The 19,571-nt window shown below is 44.7% G+C and overlaps 1 protein-coding gene across 1 annotated transcript in view; it reads right to left on the minus strand.

Annotated features, from left to right (window-relative positions):
• The window catches only part of LOC115409260 (receptor-type tyrosine-protein phosphatase U-like), a 227,756-nt gene that overhangs the window by 12,505 nt on the left and 195,680 nt on the right, over window positions 1-19,571 (minus strand). Inside the window, 7 exon segments of the mRNA XM_030120350.1 lie at window positions 275-424; window positions 3,175-3,310; window positions 6,630-6,784; window positions 6,948-7,064; window positions 8,895-8,992; window positions 14,554-14,590; window positions 18,078-18,095. Of these exon segments, the coding sequence (XP_029976210.1) occupies window positions 275-424; window positions 3,175-3,310; window positions 6,630-6,784; window positions 6,948-7,064; window positions 8,895-8,992; window positions 14,554-14,590; window positions 18,078-18,095 (711 nt within the window).

Here is a 19,571-nt window from a genome sequence, read left to right on the forward strand (position 1 = left end):
CCTGATATCCAGCGCCCTCCCGAGCCTTTGGTAATCAATAATTAAGATCTATGGGAGATTATCAACCAGGAAAGAATGCAGAAGGAAGGGGCGGAGGATTGGAAACACGCTCAAGAAACTCCATGACCGGCGCCATCTTGGATGAGAGAAATTGATCATTTGGGTTTATGGGTACTTTGTGGATCCGCTCTGCTAACCCAACCACAAACCCTGAAGAATCCTTCTCCACATCTCTGCATCGCACTACGCCCACCCGGCGGCGCCGGCGTCTCACCTGGAACTCCTCTCTGAGCTGCGAGGTGTTGCTCTGCGAGTCGACCTTCAGCATTTCCTTGTAGGTGAGAGAGAACTCGGTGACGGGGATGGCGGTCTCTCCGCACAGGCAGGCCTCCAGGATGGCGTCGTGGATGAACACGTACTGCTCCTGAGACGCGCCGAGGTGGCGAGCGGGTGGAGAAAACCATTAACAAATACAAATAGGAAGAGTAAAAAGAAAAAAAGGAACAACACCCCTCGGTGCACTTATGTGCATCCTGGCTGCTAATTGCCCACTTGTGAAGAACAATGCCGGATTTAATTACTGCTGCTGAATGTTGACTAATAGTCAAGTGTCAAGCGTTCCTCGCATGAACCGAGCCCACTCTCAGGCTTTGTTTTTCTAGTGGAAAACCGCCTGTAAAAATAGGGTAAAGAAAAACAAAACAAACAAAAAAAAAAGGTGCAGAAAACACACATCGCGGCGAAGCCAAACACTGCCCACACGCCGCATTTAAATAACGTCACGAGCCGTGCAATTAAGGGGAAAACTAGGAAATCTGTTTTGACGTGGCACCAAACAAAAGATCAAAGAGGCGAAAGATACATTGAAAATCGCAGGCGTGAAAATCTGTCCCTCTTCCAACTTATTTATCATTCTTAATGCGCGCTGTAATTGCAGAAATAGGCTGTTGGACTGGCAGACGGGCTTCGGCTGAGAGGTGAAGAGATGACATTAAACGGGAGATAAATCCTCATTGTTTTGGTGTTTGTGGCACTGGCGCAGATTCAACGCGGCTCTTTTCCAACTTTTAATAGTTTCATTTCTTCCCATAATGAATGTTTTTCTCTGCTTTGTTTGTTTGAAGAGCGAGAGTTCATACGAAGCGCACGTTGAATAGAATAACACGCAGCTGTGGCTTTATTGATGCAATTAGAGCGAATATCTCCGTATACAACTTGCTTTTCCTGCGTTTGTTATCCTTATATATCAGCATGGCAGAGCCATGCTACACTAATGTTACTCCATCTTCACTAATGAATCCAATTTGGTTTTAGCGAGTTTCTAATCTTTTTGTACTAAATGGTATCTAAATCAAAAACACCATTTTAAACTACAGAGATTTGAGAGAACCATAATTAGGACAGTAAATGATTTAATTTCGCGCTGGTGTGTCAATGGTTTTGAGGCTGTGACTGTCAGGAGACCTAATAAGAAAAGAATGGATGATGGCTAGGTACCTAGCATGGATAAACCTGCAAGGTTAGTGCCTAGCTAGACAATGGAGGTCAATATTTACCAACTAAACTAAACAAAAGTTGGTTTCTTGGTGACTGCAACTTCAGCAGATGTGGTGATGTGTTGCTAATAAATGTTTTTATAAGCCTGCTATAGGCACCTAGCTTGGATAGCGCCATACAGTTAGCGCCTAGCTAGATAATGAAGGTTGATAAGTATATACCAGCTAAACAAACGGTAAAAACTGTGTTTATTGGTGGGTCCAGAGATGGCTGGAGCTTCTGCTACGGTAGATGTTTCGAAAACAAAGCCTGTAAAAATATGTTATCTGTACAAGACTCATATTAGCTTCTAACATTAGCACCTAGCTAGACAACTGAGGTAAATTATTATTATTCATGTTCCTGGGCTTGCCTGACTCAGCATTTTGCATGATTTTACAGGGATGAACAGTCAAAGAGAGATTTTTCTTTTCCTTGAAAACAATGCATTTGTGGTACCGACACTACAGTTTTAGCATATATGCTAGCACGACGCGGCTCTCGACTAGGGCTGTCACGATATCAAATTTTCTCTTCACGATTATCGTGGGCAAAAAATATCACGATAACGATATTATCACGATATCAGCAAAAATTTAACTAATAATGGTACAAACATTCAGATTCATCTTTAATTTTATTTTTGTTTGTTTTCTCTCTTTTCCCAGATGAATTACATTCAGAATACCTTTCAAATGAGGTGTTGAAACAATATGAGAACAGTAACTGTACAACTGCACACCAAAAGTGTAGTTACACTCAACTAATTAAAATCTGATGAACTGATTAACAGAGGATCCACAGCAGAGGCACAATTTACGTCGGGTTGGTGGGTTATGAAAACCCTCGGGCCCTGTTGGGGTGAAATCCTGTACCACCACCAAACTGCCGAGGATTGTTGTTTGTTTGTTTGTTTGTTTAAATCGGAGGCAGAATGAGCGCAGCAGCTGCTTCTCTCCAGCCAGAGCCGCCGCTACTGGCTAGGGCCCCGAGCTGAAGGGGGTCCCGAGGGACGGCTGACATCAGTCAATTTCAATGACAAATTTAAGGCGCTACACTAGACGCTGCAACGACAACGTGTCGAAAATCCCCCGCATGGGGCCCTTTTCCGAGTACTCACCGGTTAGTTGCTAGAAGGGGGCCGGCGGAGAAGACGGCGGATATCAGCGACATAACTTGAAACCCCCCCGGACACATTACAATGACACGTCTGGAACCTACCTAATGGGGCCCCACGACTACCCGGCTAGCATCGAGGTGCAGTCAGTGTTGCTAAACACACTTTTTTCGGGTTAGGATAGAGCGTCTCGCTGTCGGCCACCACCGACATGTTTAGTTCACTCGTGAAGCTCGCTAACTGGGAGCCTCGCTAGCTAGGAGCCGTGCCGCTACCGCTGCTCCTGCTGTGTTTAGTGAGGGGAGGGGGAGGGGGAGGGGTGCTGCAGGAGGGAGACGAAGCAGGGCGGAAGAACAGGAGCGGATTCTGAAAATACACTTCAACACGTTTCAAGTGGGACTAGATCCTCTTTACGATATTATCATGTGCGCATTTTGAACACGATATTGAAATTTCATTTTTTAAAACCACGATTATCATCAATACCGGTTTACCGTGACAGCCCTACTCTCGACGCTCACCTCAGTCTGGATCATGTTGATGCGGCGGGAGCAGAGCGTCTTCACGCAGTTGTAGATGTCCACCACCCCTTCACACTCGGCCATATCCAGCATGACGTCCAGCACGATGTAGCAGCCGGTCCGGCCCGCCCCCATGCTGTCACAGACGGGGAAGAGACCATAAAATACCTCAGAGAGTCTCATGACTGTCCAGGAAGTCCAAGTTGCAGAGTGAAAGTTAGAAATCCTCTCGGTTGAGAGAGTACGAAGACATTTACTGACATACTCCTCTGTGCTCTGACTTCTGACTCCACTATCATAAAGACCTGTGTGGGTGTTTACCAATGCCTCCATTCTCTCTCGGTAGACATTATTTAAAAAAACTTGATGCGCGCATTGGGAATATTTCATTCCTCGACAACAGAGTTGTCTCCATACTTCCACGCAGTTTGTGTCAGCGTTTCTCTGCTGTGCATCTGTATCGTTTAACAAGAGCATCATACACGATGAGATTGGGACAAATCGGTGAAAATATGAAGAGAAATCAACAAACTTAAACCCCACCGTGATGCTTATACGTTGAGCAGTTTAAAAAATTTAAATGTATTATTCAGGGACCATCAAATTCAGGCAAATTCCCCCTAAAAGCCACCAAAACTATTATTTCCGACACCACTTTTGAAGAAATGATCCTTAAAAAAGTCAAAGTTAAGCTGTGATTTCACACCAAAAATCAGCAGTTTTTGAAGTGATTCTTAGGAAAATTTAATTAAATTAGCTTTAACTAGCTTCTGAAACTTCAGTCGTTTGATTAGTAACTTAATTAGTTTAATTTTCCTTTTGAAACAAAAACCCAAAAACAACATAGATTTTGATGAAAGTCTTATCGACATGGCTGGGTGATCATTGAGATCAGCAGGCCGTTGGATTCATCCGCTCCTCATGTAATCCCATCATGCTCTTTACTTTCCTCTCTCACGTGATGGAATCAAAGACATTTTCACATTTGCTGTTTGTTTTCTGTTATTATTTTGGGAGAAATTCAAGGCCAGCAGTGTAACTTTGGGACAGAAAGCTCGGCTGCCGACGGGACGTTTCCAGACGTCGTCCTGATCATGTAAGTCATGCTCTCTCTCACGGACCGTGATGGTCTGTCGTTGCATTACCATGGATACTGAATGTTTGGCTTGAGTATCGGTTAAATCCCTTTTTTCAGATAGCCTCGTTATGGCAATCAGCAGCGGGGTGTTGTGGCACTTTGTCATTTCAGTTCATGGAAACTCTTCTGCCATGAAGACCATCAGCATTAGGACTTTACCAGACCGGCCCGTCACCAGACGAGACGCCCCGCAGCGTGACCCCCGGCGAGGTGAGGAGGACCCCACAGAGGATCAACCCTCGGTCAGCCGCCGGCCTTGATAACATCTCTGGGCGGCTCACCAGCCATCTGAGGTGCTGACGGACGTCTACAACACCTCCGTCCGAAAGGCAGCTGTTACAACCTGCCTCAAGTCGGCCACCATCATCCTCTTCCTCCTCGGCTCCACAGGCACAGGCCTGAACGACTATCCGCTCTGAGGGGATGGCTATGGCCGTCACCATGGACCCTCAACAGTACGCCTACAGGACCAACTGCCATTTCATCAGTGGTCCACAGTCCTCAAACCGCGACCTTCAGCACCTTCATCCTACAGACCCTGGTAGACAAACCTTGGATTGACCCCTCACAGCTTCTACCGACAGGCTGAATTATCTGTATACCATTTTAATTGCACTTATTTTGTATTATTTCCTATTTTTTTCCTTTACTTATTTATGTAAATAAATAAATGGCACACAGCACGCACTGCTATGACAGTAAAGGATCCTTGAATAAATATCTACATTCTAGAGTATAATTGGATGATTTCTGTTTCCACGCTTGCCTTCGTCTCTATTCTTGTTTGATTGGGTCTAAATGGCCCTGAAGAGGAAATGAGTCAATCAGACATGGCCGGCCGATGTTTATGCTTCATTTATGAAAGAAAAAAAAAATGATTTGAGATTAGAAAAACAGACACTGAAAAGAGAAAAAGAAACTGAACCCCGAGAAATGACCTGGTCGGTGCAGATTTCCTTATTGTCTAAATCTGAAGGCACTTGTAGATCTTGAGCCTGCAATTTGTTTATGTGATCCTAAACCGGCGGGTGGGAATTCAGTCAGTGGTTTGGGTTCATCTTCAGTTAAAGCCAATTTCACCAGAGGAACACTAATGATTGCCAGACAATCTGGAGCATATTGACTTTGAGGAGCCAGAATGGGAATTAACAGCCTTTGAGAGACGCGTCCAGAACTGTGACAAATGTGAAATTAAGACTGGGCTTAATGAGCATCCATAGCCACAATTTGAATCAAGTGTCTTCGTGAGCATACGAGATGCTTCAGGTTTATTGATTTCTTGAAACATAACAACTGGCATCATCCGTATTTAGCAACACACTGACTTCAAGACGTAAACCTGGATCAAGAGCCAGTGGTAATAAATAACTTTGAAGGGTCGATAAATAATCCAAAGCTTAATTTAATGTGGGACACGTTGATTTCCAGACCTACAGACTTTGATTCCACCTTCATCAGGAACCTTTGTAAGAATAAAGTACCATAACAGAAGGAGTTGAGATCTGGAGCCACAATCTACAGTCAGGCACCATAAAAAAAGTATGTTCTCACTTTTATTTGACTCAAAACCGTCGTGGATTCATCGACATCCAGGCGAGTGGAAAAGGTTAGAGGTGGGAAAATGATGAGATTCTAGATCCGTAGATTGTGTCTTCGACTGTCCACTCTCAGCGTAAAAAAATCATCAAGGCCTTGTTTAGGTACATTTTCAAGAAAAAACAAAAAAACTTTCATTGTGTTTTGGGTGTCACACGATAATAGTGCTCAGAGCGACTGGAAGAACCACTTTTCCATAACACCTGAAGTAAGACTCCATGCTACCACAGGCTAACAGCTGCCTTTTCTGATGACGCCACTGATTAGATAAGTATTTGGATATTGTTGGAACTTGATAGATGGATCAACAAGTCTGTGATCAAAGGTTTTACAGCAGTGTACATTAATAATGAATGAATGAAAGAAAGTCAGTGAAGCACCAGACGGTATCCTCGACGCTCAGAAATCCCACCGCCTTCGCCTTTCTCAAAATCTTGCAGCTGATATGCGAAACCCAACTTTTTATTTTTGTTATTACGTCTCGGCGCGCTCTCCACCAACACAGACCCGGCTCTGTGGCGCTGCCAGCTATTTTGGGAAATCCAGAACAACATAAAACAGGCAGGCTGAATCGCTGCAAATTAAGTGTATCGCAATGTGTTGCACACGGCAGAAGGAAGGTATGAGGGAGACGGAGGACACCCGAGAATGGAACTATTTACGGACGCCACATCTGTCGGAGCGCATCTGCCCCGTCGTCCGGACGGAGGGGGGAGGTTACCTGCAGTGAACCACCACAGGACCGGCGTCCGGGGGCGTGGAGGCCTTGACCCGGCGGAGGAAGGCCAGCAGGCCCGTGGCGTGGTAGGGCACGCCGTGCTCGGGCCAGGACGTGAAGTGGAACTGGCACACCTCGTGTTTGGCCGGATAGCCTCTCTGGAAGACACGGGAAGGAAACACATCGGTTGGTGTGTTGATGGAACTCTCATTTCACTGAAGAGAGACTCATGGGTCTTAAGGCTCTGTGGTAATGTCTGAGCGCTTGCGGCGGCGGCGTGCAGACGTGTTTTCATGGCAGTAAAGCCGAGGACTCACTCACCCGCTCCATGGCGAAGGTTCGCACCGTGTACTCCGCCAGCGTTTCTGTCTTCAGCAGCGTTATCTTAATGTCGCCGTACAGATCTGTGTCATCGGGCCAGTACTTGCAGCACTTCATCTGTAGAAACAACACACACACACACACACACACACACACTAGTACACAAGTAACTTTCAACACTACCAAGAGTTCAACCGCAGAATAAACCTCATTGTTCTGATCCTGCCGTGTCCTTTCCTGAAGATTATTCGCACTTATCCGCGCTGTCAGACTTTTGAAGCAGCAGTTCTTGAACCTAAGAAAATGTTTTTTGATAAAATTTGTCTGACTCTTGGGGAGAAGTTAGTGAATGTGTTGAATTCTCCTCCGTCACCGACCAGCTGACCTCTAACGGCTCGGTCTAGATAAGAGACGTCTGCTTCTTTCTGCCTTGTTTTGCCGCCACTGGCCTCAGAGTCTCATTATTTTCTCCTGCTTGACGCCGAACACTCGGCTGCCGTTGGAAGGACTCGTCCAGATGAGCGCTAAAGCCAGTGGAGGAGGGGGAGGGGTTGTTGCTCGACTGCCACGTGAAAAGGCTCAACTCTGGGATGCTCCTAATGATACGGTCCATTTCTGAAAAACCCTGTTAAAATGTGCCCCTTGCTGGAGTTTGCTTGAGTTTTAACCTTTCTTTGACACAAAATGAGAACATTCGCACAAATTTTGTTAGGAAAAAAAAAAAAAAAAAGTTCAACCAGTTCAATCGTTCTTGCTCATTACTTTCACAAAGTTCCCAGAAAATCAATCAATTGAAAGAGTCAAAAGATTCACATCTGTAGGCTTATGAGCAACACAGCTGGCATATCTGACAGCCAAAAGCAGAGTTCATGACAACTAATTTGAAAAAGTTTACTCTGTCTAAATAAACACCAGAGGACGGAGAACAAATTGATTGGTTGCTTCCGATGGCATTGTTGTTTTTTGGGTCATTTCAGAATTGGAGGACAATTGACTTTCCAGACATGAAATGTTGTACAAAATACTAGAACACACAGTTTTTGAGTAAACTTGTACTGCATCCTGACACCAAATAATTAAAAATGGAACAAAAAGTTGATTTAAAGTATATTTTAAAATACAAAATATATCTCTAGAAGCTCCTAAAATACCAATTTTCTCTGGTCCACGTCCCTTAATAAAATAGTTAAATACATTTGCAGTGGAGTATTCTGCGCACAGATGCCTCTTGGAATTATGTAAACATTTGTTGTGATCAAGATAATATTTTAAACATTTATCATTATGCAAGGAATCTGTGTCCAACAAGCAAACAACCCAGTGAGCCTCACCTCGCAGAAAAAGAAAAGAAACAGTGAATTACATGAAAATGGAAATAACAGAAACAGCTTCCCAACAGTATGGCTGGAGAAAAGGTCGGGCTCTATATTTTTCATGTTTCTATAACATTGCCAGCCTTGCTTGATTATCTCTTCCTCGAGTAACCTTGTTCCACAAAAAATTACAATAAAAAAACCAAAACCAAAAACATTCTGTCCTATTGGTTAACGGCAATTGCACCAAACAAGCCTTTAATCTGTACTTCATTACCTACTTGTTGAATGCATATCGAAATTAAACAAAGGAAGATTTCTTTTTCAAAAACGTTGAAGCTCAAATGTCCTCCAGTTCTGTAATAACCCTTTTATTTGTTGGTAAAGGTTGAATACTGAGAATAGCCAACTGTGTCCAACAGTGATAAAGATTAGAAAAGGTAATATTCCACCACGAGTCGTCATTTTTATCAAGTCTTTGACCTTGGACCATGACCGCCGAGGTCAAAACGGCGATCGCTCAAGATCACAGAATGATGTAAAGCGGAGCTGCAGGAACTCCGTCCCCTCTCCTCCTCCATCCATCCATCTCGGAGAGGTCGCAGGACCAGAAAGGAAAAGGAGGGAGACCTACCCTGCCCACCTCCACCAGCTTGGTGATCATGACAATACTGAAGCAGTTCTCCTGCCACACCATCCGCCAGAAGTCGTAGATCATCTCCTGCTTGGGGCCTGCGGAGATATACGGTGGAAGGCATGGGTGTGGGAGGCGAGGGAGTGAGAGGGAGGGAGGAGGAGGAGGAGAGGTGAGTCATATATCAGAGAAAATAGCAGCAATAACCATCAAGGCGAGGCGCTGTGTAATCCACGCCAGGGAATGGAGCAACAATGTGTCATTCATGAACTATCGCCCGCCGCTCTGTTCTTCTAATACTGCGGAGAAAATGTCATTTCAATACACCCACAAATCCTCGGCCCATTGTGCAAACAAGCGGCGGTGTTGCTTTTTTCCCAGGCAACCGGTGGCTGACACAAATCACAGCGCTCCCCCCCCCCCCCCCACTGCCCCCACCCCCACCCCCGCATCCCCCCCCCCTCTGCAGAAGATGACACTTTCATTGATTTCATTACGCTGCGGCGTTGATAATATCACAAGGTCCTCCTTCATCCCGACTCTGCTGCCAAAACACACCGCGCACCTCTCCAACACGGCGTCTCCCCCCCCGCCACCACCCCCTCCCCTCCCACCACCCCGGCGTGGTTAATAGAGTATCATCTCGTCTCCTGTAAGCAGCCAGATGACTTTATACAAAGACAATGCTCACGTAGCGGCGGGTAAATAAACCCGAGGAGAGACTGTCACGAGCTTTACTGGAACGATCCTGAATCACTAATCCGAACTGGATTTGAAATGAAGTCATTCCTTTGACCCTCCCACATTTCTCCTTATAGCTTTTTGTATTCTGCTATATAGACAACATGTTCCTACCGTACAGAGTCATACGGTGCAGACCTAAGTGTCATCCAGCTTCACAGCCTCCCAAAAGCGATTAAAAACACATTAGTGGCTTGCTCTGGGTACTCTTGCATTATAGAAAACACATAAAAGCACAATATATTGTTTAATTTCTTTATGTTTACACTCAAACACTGCTGATGCAAACACTAATAAGCACAGCCACTGCATATTAATTCACCTGAATTAACTTACAGCAAAACATTTCTAAGGAGGACTGTGTGCAGAAGCCACTTCCTGTTCATTTCTCCCTTTATATTTGTAATTGCTGATGTTAAATTTTCATTCACCGTATATGGGCCTGCAAAGGGTGAGACAATCTGGGATAATTTACCACTCTGCGTATAAGAGACTGTGAGTTTGTGTATGTTGGGAGGTTTCTTCTTTTTGCAACGCGCTGCTGTTGAAGAGTCTCCTCCATGGCCGCAGAGGCTCAACAAGCAAAGTGAATCCTTTTCATTTCTGCAGCTCCTTTCTTCAAAGTGACTGCGGCGTGGAGGCAGTTCAATACCGTATAAGTACAACAGCTCTGTCCCGGTAAACCAGGGTCCTCTGAAGGAGCCGTCGCATCAGCCACTTTTCAGAATTGTCATGGTTTTAATGGATATTTGTCCAGTTTATGGAAAAACTTCCACTGTCAAAGTGAAACCCTAATAGAGCTTCATGACATAGCATCGTGTGACCAAGTCCAACTCAACAGTATACTCAACGATGGTCAATAAACACGTGGAAACAGGGTGTTCTGTATTGTTTTCTTGATTCATTAATGGCCTTGAATGGTGAACGCCTGGAAGCAGGAGCGATTTTTGAGGACTGTCGTCTCCAAAGATGGAAACCTCCTTGAAGAATCCAACCTGTGGATTGGACGAAGTCGAGCTCCACCGTTTGAGCTTCCTCCATCCCTACGGATGGATTTTGTACCTCGATGGATTCCATGGACTGCTTGAATTTTATTCCAGAAAGTAGAAACATGGTAGGAATTCAAGAACTTGCGTCGGCTACAGCGTTGGAAATGGATCATACCCGAACCAAGCCTCCACTCTGCTGCCTTTAGGCCAGTTATTGAGGTTTGAGGAGGAAACAGGGTTGACCTTCTGCCATCACTGTCTTTAACTGTGTGGAACCATCAGGCTGCGGTATTGTAGGTTTAATCCTCCACCTGACAAAGAGTCCTAGAACAAGACTTTGGACCTCAAGTTGTTCGAAAAACGTGGCATGACATCAAATTTCTTGGGTAAAAGTGAAAAATCACATTGATACTGCTTAAAAATTACAAATTTAAAGTTAAATCAGTTAAATATCAACATACAATCTGGACTTCATTCATTCTTCCTTCCTCTTGACCCTTTTCCGTCAAGCCCTAGCTGATGAACAGGCTGAAACGTTGTGACGTTCCACACGCTCCATATTTCTGCTTTTTAATGGAATTTCTTCACCATTGCTGGAATAAAGACTTGCTGTAGGCGGATTCCTGCAAGTCCACAATAAGACAAAGTAAGAGCCAGGGGAGACTTGACAATCAAACAGATATGATTGAATCCTCCGGTCTTGGTTAAGGTACAAATTGAAAGAGCTGATCCGCTGAATGAGCTTTTTATGGGAAGCCCAGTGAAAGGGGGCATCGCGCTGATCCTTTCGGCTGAAGATCCGACCAAATGGAACGGGGCCTCAGAATTCAGCTGGGACTGAACGGCTGGTACCTTTGATGAGATTTGGAGAAAAAAAAAATAATAGCTGACTGTACAGATAAACACTGTGTTCCCACACGGCTTCCTCTTTAATAGATTTAAAAAACCTTCGACGACGAGCCGCAGGTCAAACAAAGACCGTACGAGCAGGAAAAGGAAAAGCCTTATTTGCCTCATAAAACACATCTGTAGAGCTCTAAAAGAGCTGTAAAGGCCTGCGATAATCCGGGGCTCGTGTTTGTTTTCAGTGCAGACCCGTGGGCCGCTATGCTACCTGCTAGCTAGCTCCGCCTTCCCCTCCACTGCGGCGGGGAGGTGTCCCCTGTCAGCAATCAGCGCGGCGATATGAGATGTTAATTTCCGAGCGGCAGCCGGAGAGGCGTGCTAATGCAGCGCCGGGGGGACGGGGCCGGGCCTCGGAGGGGCGGGTGATGTGCGATCGCGGCAGCTGGGGCCCAATCTGTATGCGGAGCCGCGCGCCGTCGGAACCGGGGCTTTTCTCAGAGCACGCCTGGCAGCTACCCCCCCCCCCCCTCGCTTAACCCTCCCGCCCCGCCGGCTCCCGAGTCTCTGGACATAATAGAGCGCTCGCCCCGAGCACCTGCTGCAGAGACACAGCTGCCTGGAGACTCATCGCCTCGACCTGCCGGCTCAGAACGAGCGCCTCGGGCCTCCGGCAGCCATGGCGTGCGTTTACAGTGCGGAAATGAAAAATCGCAGAGCTGACCGAGCCTCGCTGTGACATTTAAAACATCGGCCTCAGTGTTTATTCTGTAGATCGTTGTTCACAGGGAGGGAAAATGTATCAAGCCCAAAGCCGTCCAGTTAATCAATTCACCATCAAACAGCGTTAAACGCTCCGTGGATTAGTTTTATTTAAAGTGTATCATTTAGAACACATTCTGGGTGGTAGAGCGGCTTGTCTACCAGTCATCAGACTCGATCCTCCATCCGTCCATACACTGAAGCAAAGACACGGAGCTCCAAATCGATCGATCGATCTGTCGTCTTTGCGGTGGAGGGAGGAAACGGATTTAGATGTACGTATGCGTTGTCGTTATGTGACTTTGGAACGGATTCTGTTTGGAGCACTAATGTAAAAAAACTAAAATCCAGATACTGTACGAGTCCCGCAAATCCCCGAGCTGGGAAAAGACGAATCAAAGCCAACGGGGCCTAATCTGATTTTTGTGTACTTTCTCAGAGAATCGATTCATTGCTGTTTTGGCAGTTTTTTTTTTTTTTTTTTTTGGCAGGATTTTATGTAGAAAATCAGCTTTGCTAGTCTTTAATATTTAAACTGGGTTACTTTCTGTTTGACTGATCTATAAACCAGCAGCTACCTGAATATAAAAAAAAAAACTTGAAAGGCACATTGTGGAACTTCTTCCACCTCTGCCTCTGCTTTGCAGGAAGAGGAGAAACAGAGCGAGCGAGAGAGAGAGAGAGAGAGAGAGAGAGAGAGAGAGAGAGAGAGAGAGAGAGAGAGAGAGAGAGAGAGAGAGACATTTTCAGAGGTTACTTTAGAGAAGCGACAGAATTGAGACCAAAGTGAAAGATGGGGGGGAAATCAGAGGGGGATTACCGAGTGAGGAACACATTCGCTGAATAAACAGGATCAGAGCCGGGCTGGAATAAAGAGGAAGTCTTTCTCTCTCTCTCGCTCGCTCGCTCGCTCTGTGGGAACCAGTGTTTTCCACTTGGGAAAAGCAGCCTATATGTGGAGGGTATCAAACCCACATCAGAGCGCCGGCGGGGAGCCGAGACGCCGCCGCACCACTTCACACGCCGTCGCTGGTGTTACAGTGACGACTGACTGACAGTTACAGTTCTGAGTGTGTGTGTGTGTGTGTGTGTGTGTGTGTGTGTGTGTGTGTGGCGGATTCGAGTGACGCAACCCAGACTTCCTGTTCCCACAGCCTGGTGCTAAATCCAGGTAATGTTCTCATTAAAACCCGGTTTGATCGTCCTCGGCGGCGGCCGACCAGCCGGAGCCCGGCGGCGGCGGGAAGAGAGGATTTGTTCTGGGTCATTAAAAACTGAGAAGGTATCTGGAGATTTATCCGCTCTGTGTGAACAACGTCTGAAAAACTGTTGTTTTTTTCACGTTTACAGGAGAACTGAGGAGCTCCTGACTTAAATAAAGCAAAGTATTAGAAGGAAGATCAGATTTATGATGAATTCCGATCCACCGACGATTCAAATGTAACCAATATGCTGACGACACCGCTTTCTGTGTTTCTGCCGTTTTCGTGGAAACGGACACAGTTTTCAAAAACGTTGGCGTGTAAACGTGAATCGAACATCAAAGTGTTCTCACTGGAAATGTTACGAGACGACAGAGGCTAGCGTAGCGGGCTTAGGAGCAGGAGTTGGAGATTCGACTGACCTTTGACCTCCATCAGCTCCCTGAAGTGTGGTTACCAGGACATAGCATCAGTTTGTTCAGAGAGTCTCCATAATGCCACCCAATGGACAAAAACGAAGAATCACTACTCAAGTTTGACACTGTGAACCTCTGGAGAGAACACAACTTACAGTATAGTGTTTATCAGTACTCTGGATTGTGTGTTTTTGTCCTATAAAACAGTTTTTGTATTTGTTTTCTGTTTTCAGGACTGTAGTTTTCCATCACTACTCTTATTATTGAACACTTTAAAGGTTCAGATATGTTCAGCCCCATTTTAGATGACTGAAATTTACTATAATGTTATACAAATAGCCACAACTCCAGATATCGTTCCTGCTGTAGCTCAACTAAACGTGTTTATGTAAAAAAGTAAATCAATTTACAGTTTAAAGTTGAACCAGCCATTTTGAATCAAACCGCCTGGTGCAAAATAAAGCAAAATATCATGTCAGTTTCAATTTTAGCTAAAAAAATAACTCAAATTTCTCAATATTAAAGGTTTAAATGTGACTGTTTTTGGTGGTTTGAGCCATGTAAGTTAGTGAAACGGCATCAGTGTGTGCTCTCACATCACACTCATTCCCAGTGCACACACATCAATCCCAATACGACACCTTCGTGCATCTCGACCACAAACCACACCGCGGCCGTCGGTGGAGGTCGCCGTGCGCCGACTCACCTTGAGTGGCGATGAAGTGGTTGGACCGCTGGTAGCCCTGCGTGACAGAGAGAGAGAGAAGACCAGTTAATAATCAGGCCGGCAGAGGACGGAGCGAGTCTGGGAGACCCCGACCTCTCATTCCAACCCCCGCCTCTTCCTCCCTCCCTCACTACCCAAAAACCCCCGTAGCTGCCCCCGGCAGGTCGAACGCTGGCTTAAAGAAAAAAAACACACCATGTAGATGACTCTCTCTCTCTCTCTCTCTCTCTCTCTCTCTCCACTAGCTAGCATTTCAGAGTGAGGCCAGGTGCTTTGCATGCAGGCCGGGGGGCGTCGGGGCGGCTGATCGACGCCGAGACTGACAAGTGACGGATCCTGAGCTCTGGGAGTAATCCCACCTGAACGACGCTGACTGATCTGCCTGGCATTAGCACGGCCGCGATACAGCGCGCGCAGGCTGGGAGGCTATTAGCGGCGTCTTGGCCGTCCACCAGGAAAGAGAAAGAAAAAAAAAAAAACCTCAAAGAACCGTGCCTGGAATCGAAAGCAGCCTGTCTAATTAAAAGCAGCCCCTCCCCCGTCATACATGGCTACTGTCAGCGCCGCAGCCTCGGTCGGCAAATACTATTTGAACAAATGTGGCGCAGATGGACACCGGGGTGGATGGGAATGTACAGTATTCACCTCCAGCTTCATGTTTCCCCCTGCTTTCATGAATCCATACAAAAATAGCTCTAAGACAGAATTCATCTCTTAACAAAAAGGTAATTAAAGAAACATACATTGTAAAACGAGCAACTGAGTAAATGTTCTACCGTCAAAAGTCATGATTTAGCCAGTGAAGGCTATCTGTCAGGCTTCTGCAAAGACTTTTACATATTGACACAGATCCTCGCATTTTAGCTAAACTATCATCCCTTATGGCTTTACATGCTCTCCGGGGCTTAATGAAGAGATGCAGCCTTATTGCATGATGCTTCCGCCACCATGCTTCACGCAGCTCATGCAGTCTGGTGGAAATTCAACCAAAAGAAATTCCAGTTGACATTAGCATTTCTGAACTTCATTGGAAGAAAAATATCGAGCTAGCTTCCGCGGTGGATCTATATTTACCTAAAATGCTGATTGGAAAGTGAAAACTTAGATGCAATTAAGAGATAGTCTATGAACTGACCCTACTTTCAAGAAATTTACATGGAATTAATAATAAAAAGACAATATTTTCCCTTCTTATTTCAACTCTTTGATATCAAAAATCTTATTTATTAGCGTTAGTTCTAGTCAGACAAGCAACAGCAGGGAGAAACACTCAAGAGGAGCGCATGCTTCTCTGAAACACTGTACATACTGAAGGTTTCAGCCAGATGAGAGAAAAGAACACATTCAGTGGGGATTGATGGAAAGCTGAGATTGATGACAGTCACTATGAAGCAGTGCTCCTGCAGGAACCTGGCCAGCTTCCTCAAATACAGTTTGCTTCAAAAAAACAGAACGGAAGTGAGCAACATGAATCCACAATGGACCGAAAAACAAAACAAAACAAAACATGCAGAATCATTCCAGTTTTTTTCAATTTGCAAGGGAAAAAAAAACAAAAAACTAAGCGGTAGTTGTGCCACACACTGTCAGTCACAATGGTGAAATACTGTATATTGCAGAATTCACCTGCTTTATGAAGAGATGCAGCCCAACTGCATGATGCTGCCGCCGCCATGCTTCATGTGTCTCATGCAGTCTGAAGGACATTTGACCTAAGACGCCTCTTCCACGTCATAATTAGATATCTGAACATCTTTGGAGGAAATGTAACCAAAATTTACGGCAAGCTTTCTTCAACAGCATCTCTATCGATTGCAGCCCAGTTGCTTGATGCTGCCGCCACCGTGCTTCATATTCGAGATGGTCTGTTTGTGGAACAAGCTTTTTTTCCCAAAACACAGACGGTTAGCTGTTATTATTACCAGGAAAGTTGTCTGGGAAAAAGTCCTCATATAGTTTCTTGCTAATAAGACGATGACTCTCGGTTTTGCAGCATTTTGGGGTTCGCTGTGACTTTTTGTTCTCTTAAAATCCGCTGCATGACAAGTATGAAACTGATGTAGTTCCCAGTTTGTTCAACCATATCTTGAAATATAGCTACAGGCCGAAACCACATCTTCATCTGATGTTTTACTGTTTTATTTAGAATACTGGAGGAACTAAATGAGTCCTTGTAAGAAGTTCCTTTGGAGCCGTTTGCGGGGGCGGTGCCACTGCTGCTGAATGTTTGATACCTGGGTCTGCTTTCATCCTGCTGGCACCAGGCACATTGCCGAGGCCTCATTCAGAGAAATCACTTTGCTTCCAGGTTGTGTTTGGAGAAAGAGACGGAAATGTCAAAATAATAAAGCTTTATTTCGACATTTCAACAAATGTTGGGGGAAAAAAAAAAGTCCTCATGTCAAAAAAACTAAAGTGAAAATACAGAGAATAATGTCAAAACCGCAATTAAGGGAAATCCGGTTCAAATACAAAAAAACACTCATACTTGTTAAGAGTCTGGCAAAATATCAAATATGAGCTGCAAATACAGGATTTTGAGGTAAAGCATCTTGATTGAAGTTTATCAGTGCGCTGACAATTAATGAAAAGCATTATTTAGCATCATTTGAGAATCAAATTCAAAATTTTAATGTAAACGAGTTAATGAAACATGACTTAAAAGTCAGTCAGGTTGGAAAACAGCACTACAAACTGTAGATAAGAGTCTGAATGAAGTTAAAAGGTGATAATTCAGACCCTGTTTACATTACAACCATTTCAAGGGAAAACAGCAAACTTTTATCGTGTTTTAAGCATCCGTTTACATGAAAACGGTGCTCTGAGTCAGTGAAAATGCAACGTTTTTGAAAAGCTGGAAGTTTCTGAAAACGCTTCGACTTTGTGTAGACAGAGGAAAACAATTTTTTTTTAAGTTGCACAGAATCCATCTCCACAGAAATGTGGGAAAACACAACTGTCCTGAAATAATGCTGCTGCTGCTGCTCATGCAGCAACTTGGTCGTTTTAGTTGACAGTCGCCATGACAACAATCCAACTTCACCGCCTAGTGTTCTCTGTGTGTGTGTGGTTTCATTGCAAAAACACTGTGACATGCATCATTGAAATGAAACTTTAAAAATGCGGAGCTGTCACGTGAAATGTTGTGCAGACGGGGCCTTAACGACTGAATTTTCGAATCTCTCATTGTACATTTCATTGCCACGGACTGTTGACTGTGATCTGACCTCAGGGGTCACGCTTTCAGTTCTCATAAAAGACGCTCGCCTGGCGTTCAGGAGGAACTCCGGGAAGCCGTTTGACTTGAGATGAAAGAAAGCTGCCATCAGCGTTCAAACAAAGAAGAACCAAAGAAAAAGGTAAAAAAAAAAAAAAAAAAAAAACTCAGGGGGATAAGCGATGACTACAGGCGGGAAAAGAAAGGCTGAAGCCTCGGAGATGGAAGGGAAGCCACTGGAAGGAAGCCAGGGGGGATGGAGAGAGGGGAGAGGCAAGGTACTTACTTCCCTGTTTATCCGAATCTAAGAGACGCCAAAAGGTTGGACAGAGAAGAAGAAGAAGAGAGAAAAGAAGGGAGGCGGGGGGAGGAAAGAAGAGCGAGTTATTGTGATTAAAGAGCAGGGAGAGAGGGCATAATGAAATGGTTAGAGAGCAGCTCGCACTGAAGACCTGCGGAGAGAATAATGTTCAGACCCATCCAATCCCCAGGTTTTCATTCTAAAGGTCAACCTTTGTTTCCCGCCAACAAATGTTGTTTCAGTTAGTCGAAGCAGAACGAGCGTCGTCCGCATATTTAAACCGGAGGTCTGCAACCTGCGGCTCCTGGAGCCCTGTGGAGGTCTCCGGCAACATGGTGAGCCGACCGCGATTAAATCCACATAAAGGCAAGAAGATAAAGAGTTTCCTTCAACTTAGAGGGATTCAGGTTTCTGCTTACTTGACAAATGTTTTCAAGTGAAAACGGAAAATTTAGTTGCGTTTTGGGCGTCTGTTTACATGACAACGGCGCTCAGAGTCACTGGAAACGCAACTTTTGGAACATTTTTTCTGAAATGCTGCGACTGCACTATGGTGAATAAAATGAAACAGCGGAGGTAGTTAAAATGGTCGTGTGAAATAGTAACAGAATGTAAAATGGTGTAAAGATGTCACCACTGTTAATATTTGCAGCGTTGCAACAGTTCCAGCTCGTGGCCGGAGGCTACATCGTTTTCAGCGTTTCTGCCATTTCTCTTTAAACGGACATCATTTCAAAGTATTTATAAACACGAAGCTTTTCTGAAATGAAAACGGAGATGTTTTTACTTGAAATGTTTTTGTGCAAACGGGGCCTGATTTTCCTCTAACTGTCTACGATGTAACGTATGTAAACATGATGACAAAAAAATTATAGAAATCATGCTCGGTGATCCTAAAAATCTGCTGTAATCACTAAGAAAAATGTAAAATAGCAACAAAAAAAAGGATGAAATAGCTAAAAACCATTAGAAAGAGTTAAAGAAACAACCAAATCTGCTGAAGTTTTTGACAAAGTCAAAACAACTAAAACTGTGAAACAGTAAGAATAAGAAGTCACTAAAGCGTCGGCCTTTTCTAATTTGTGGTGATGAAATATTTCACACATAAACACCCTATAAACTCACTCTAAAGGTTACATTTCTTTTAAGGACAAACATTTAGGTGGGAGCAGGTTGCAGACATCCAGGCTCAGACTGTTGATGAGGCAGAAAGAGAGGAGGAAGAGGAGGAAGAGGAGGAAGAGGGCTGCTGTAGTGGGTCCTGACCTGGACCAGAGATGACTCCGAGTTCCCTGAGCTGTTAATAACCCACATGACACTTTAATAAGTCTGGTAATGAAAGAAGGCCTCTGGAAATACGTCGTGTCATTGAATCCAGTCTCAAGGTGAACACTTTTAAAAAGTTAAGCCGTGTACTTTTCCCTGCGCTCACAGTTTGTGTGGCAGGAAAGTAAAATCGCAGTTTGAGTCTCGTTTTTC

This window comes from Salarias fasciatus, chromosome 22 (assembly GCF_902148845.1).
Source record: "Salarias fasciatus chromosome 22, fSalaFa1.1, whole genome shotgun sequence".
Classification (NCBI taxonomy): Eukaryota; Metazoa; Chordata; class Actinopteri; order Blenniiformes; family Blenniidae; genus Salarias; species Salarias fasciatus.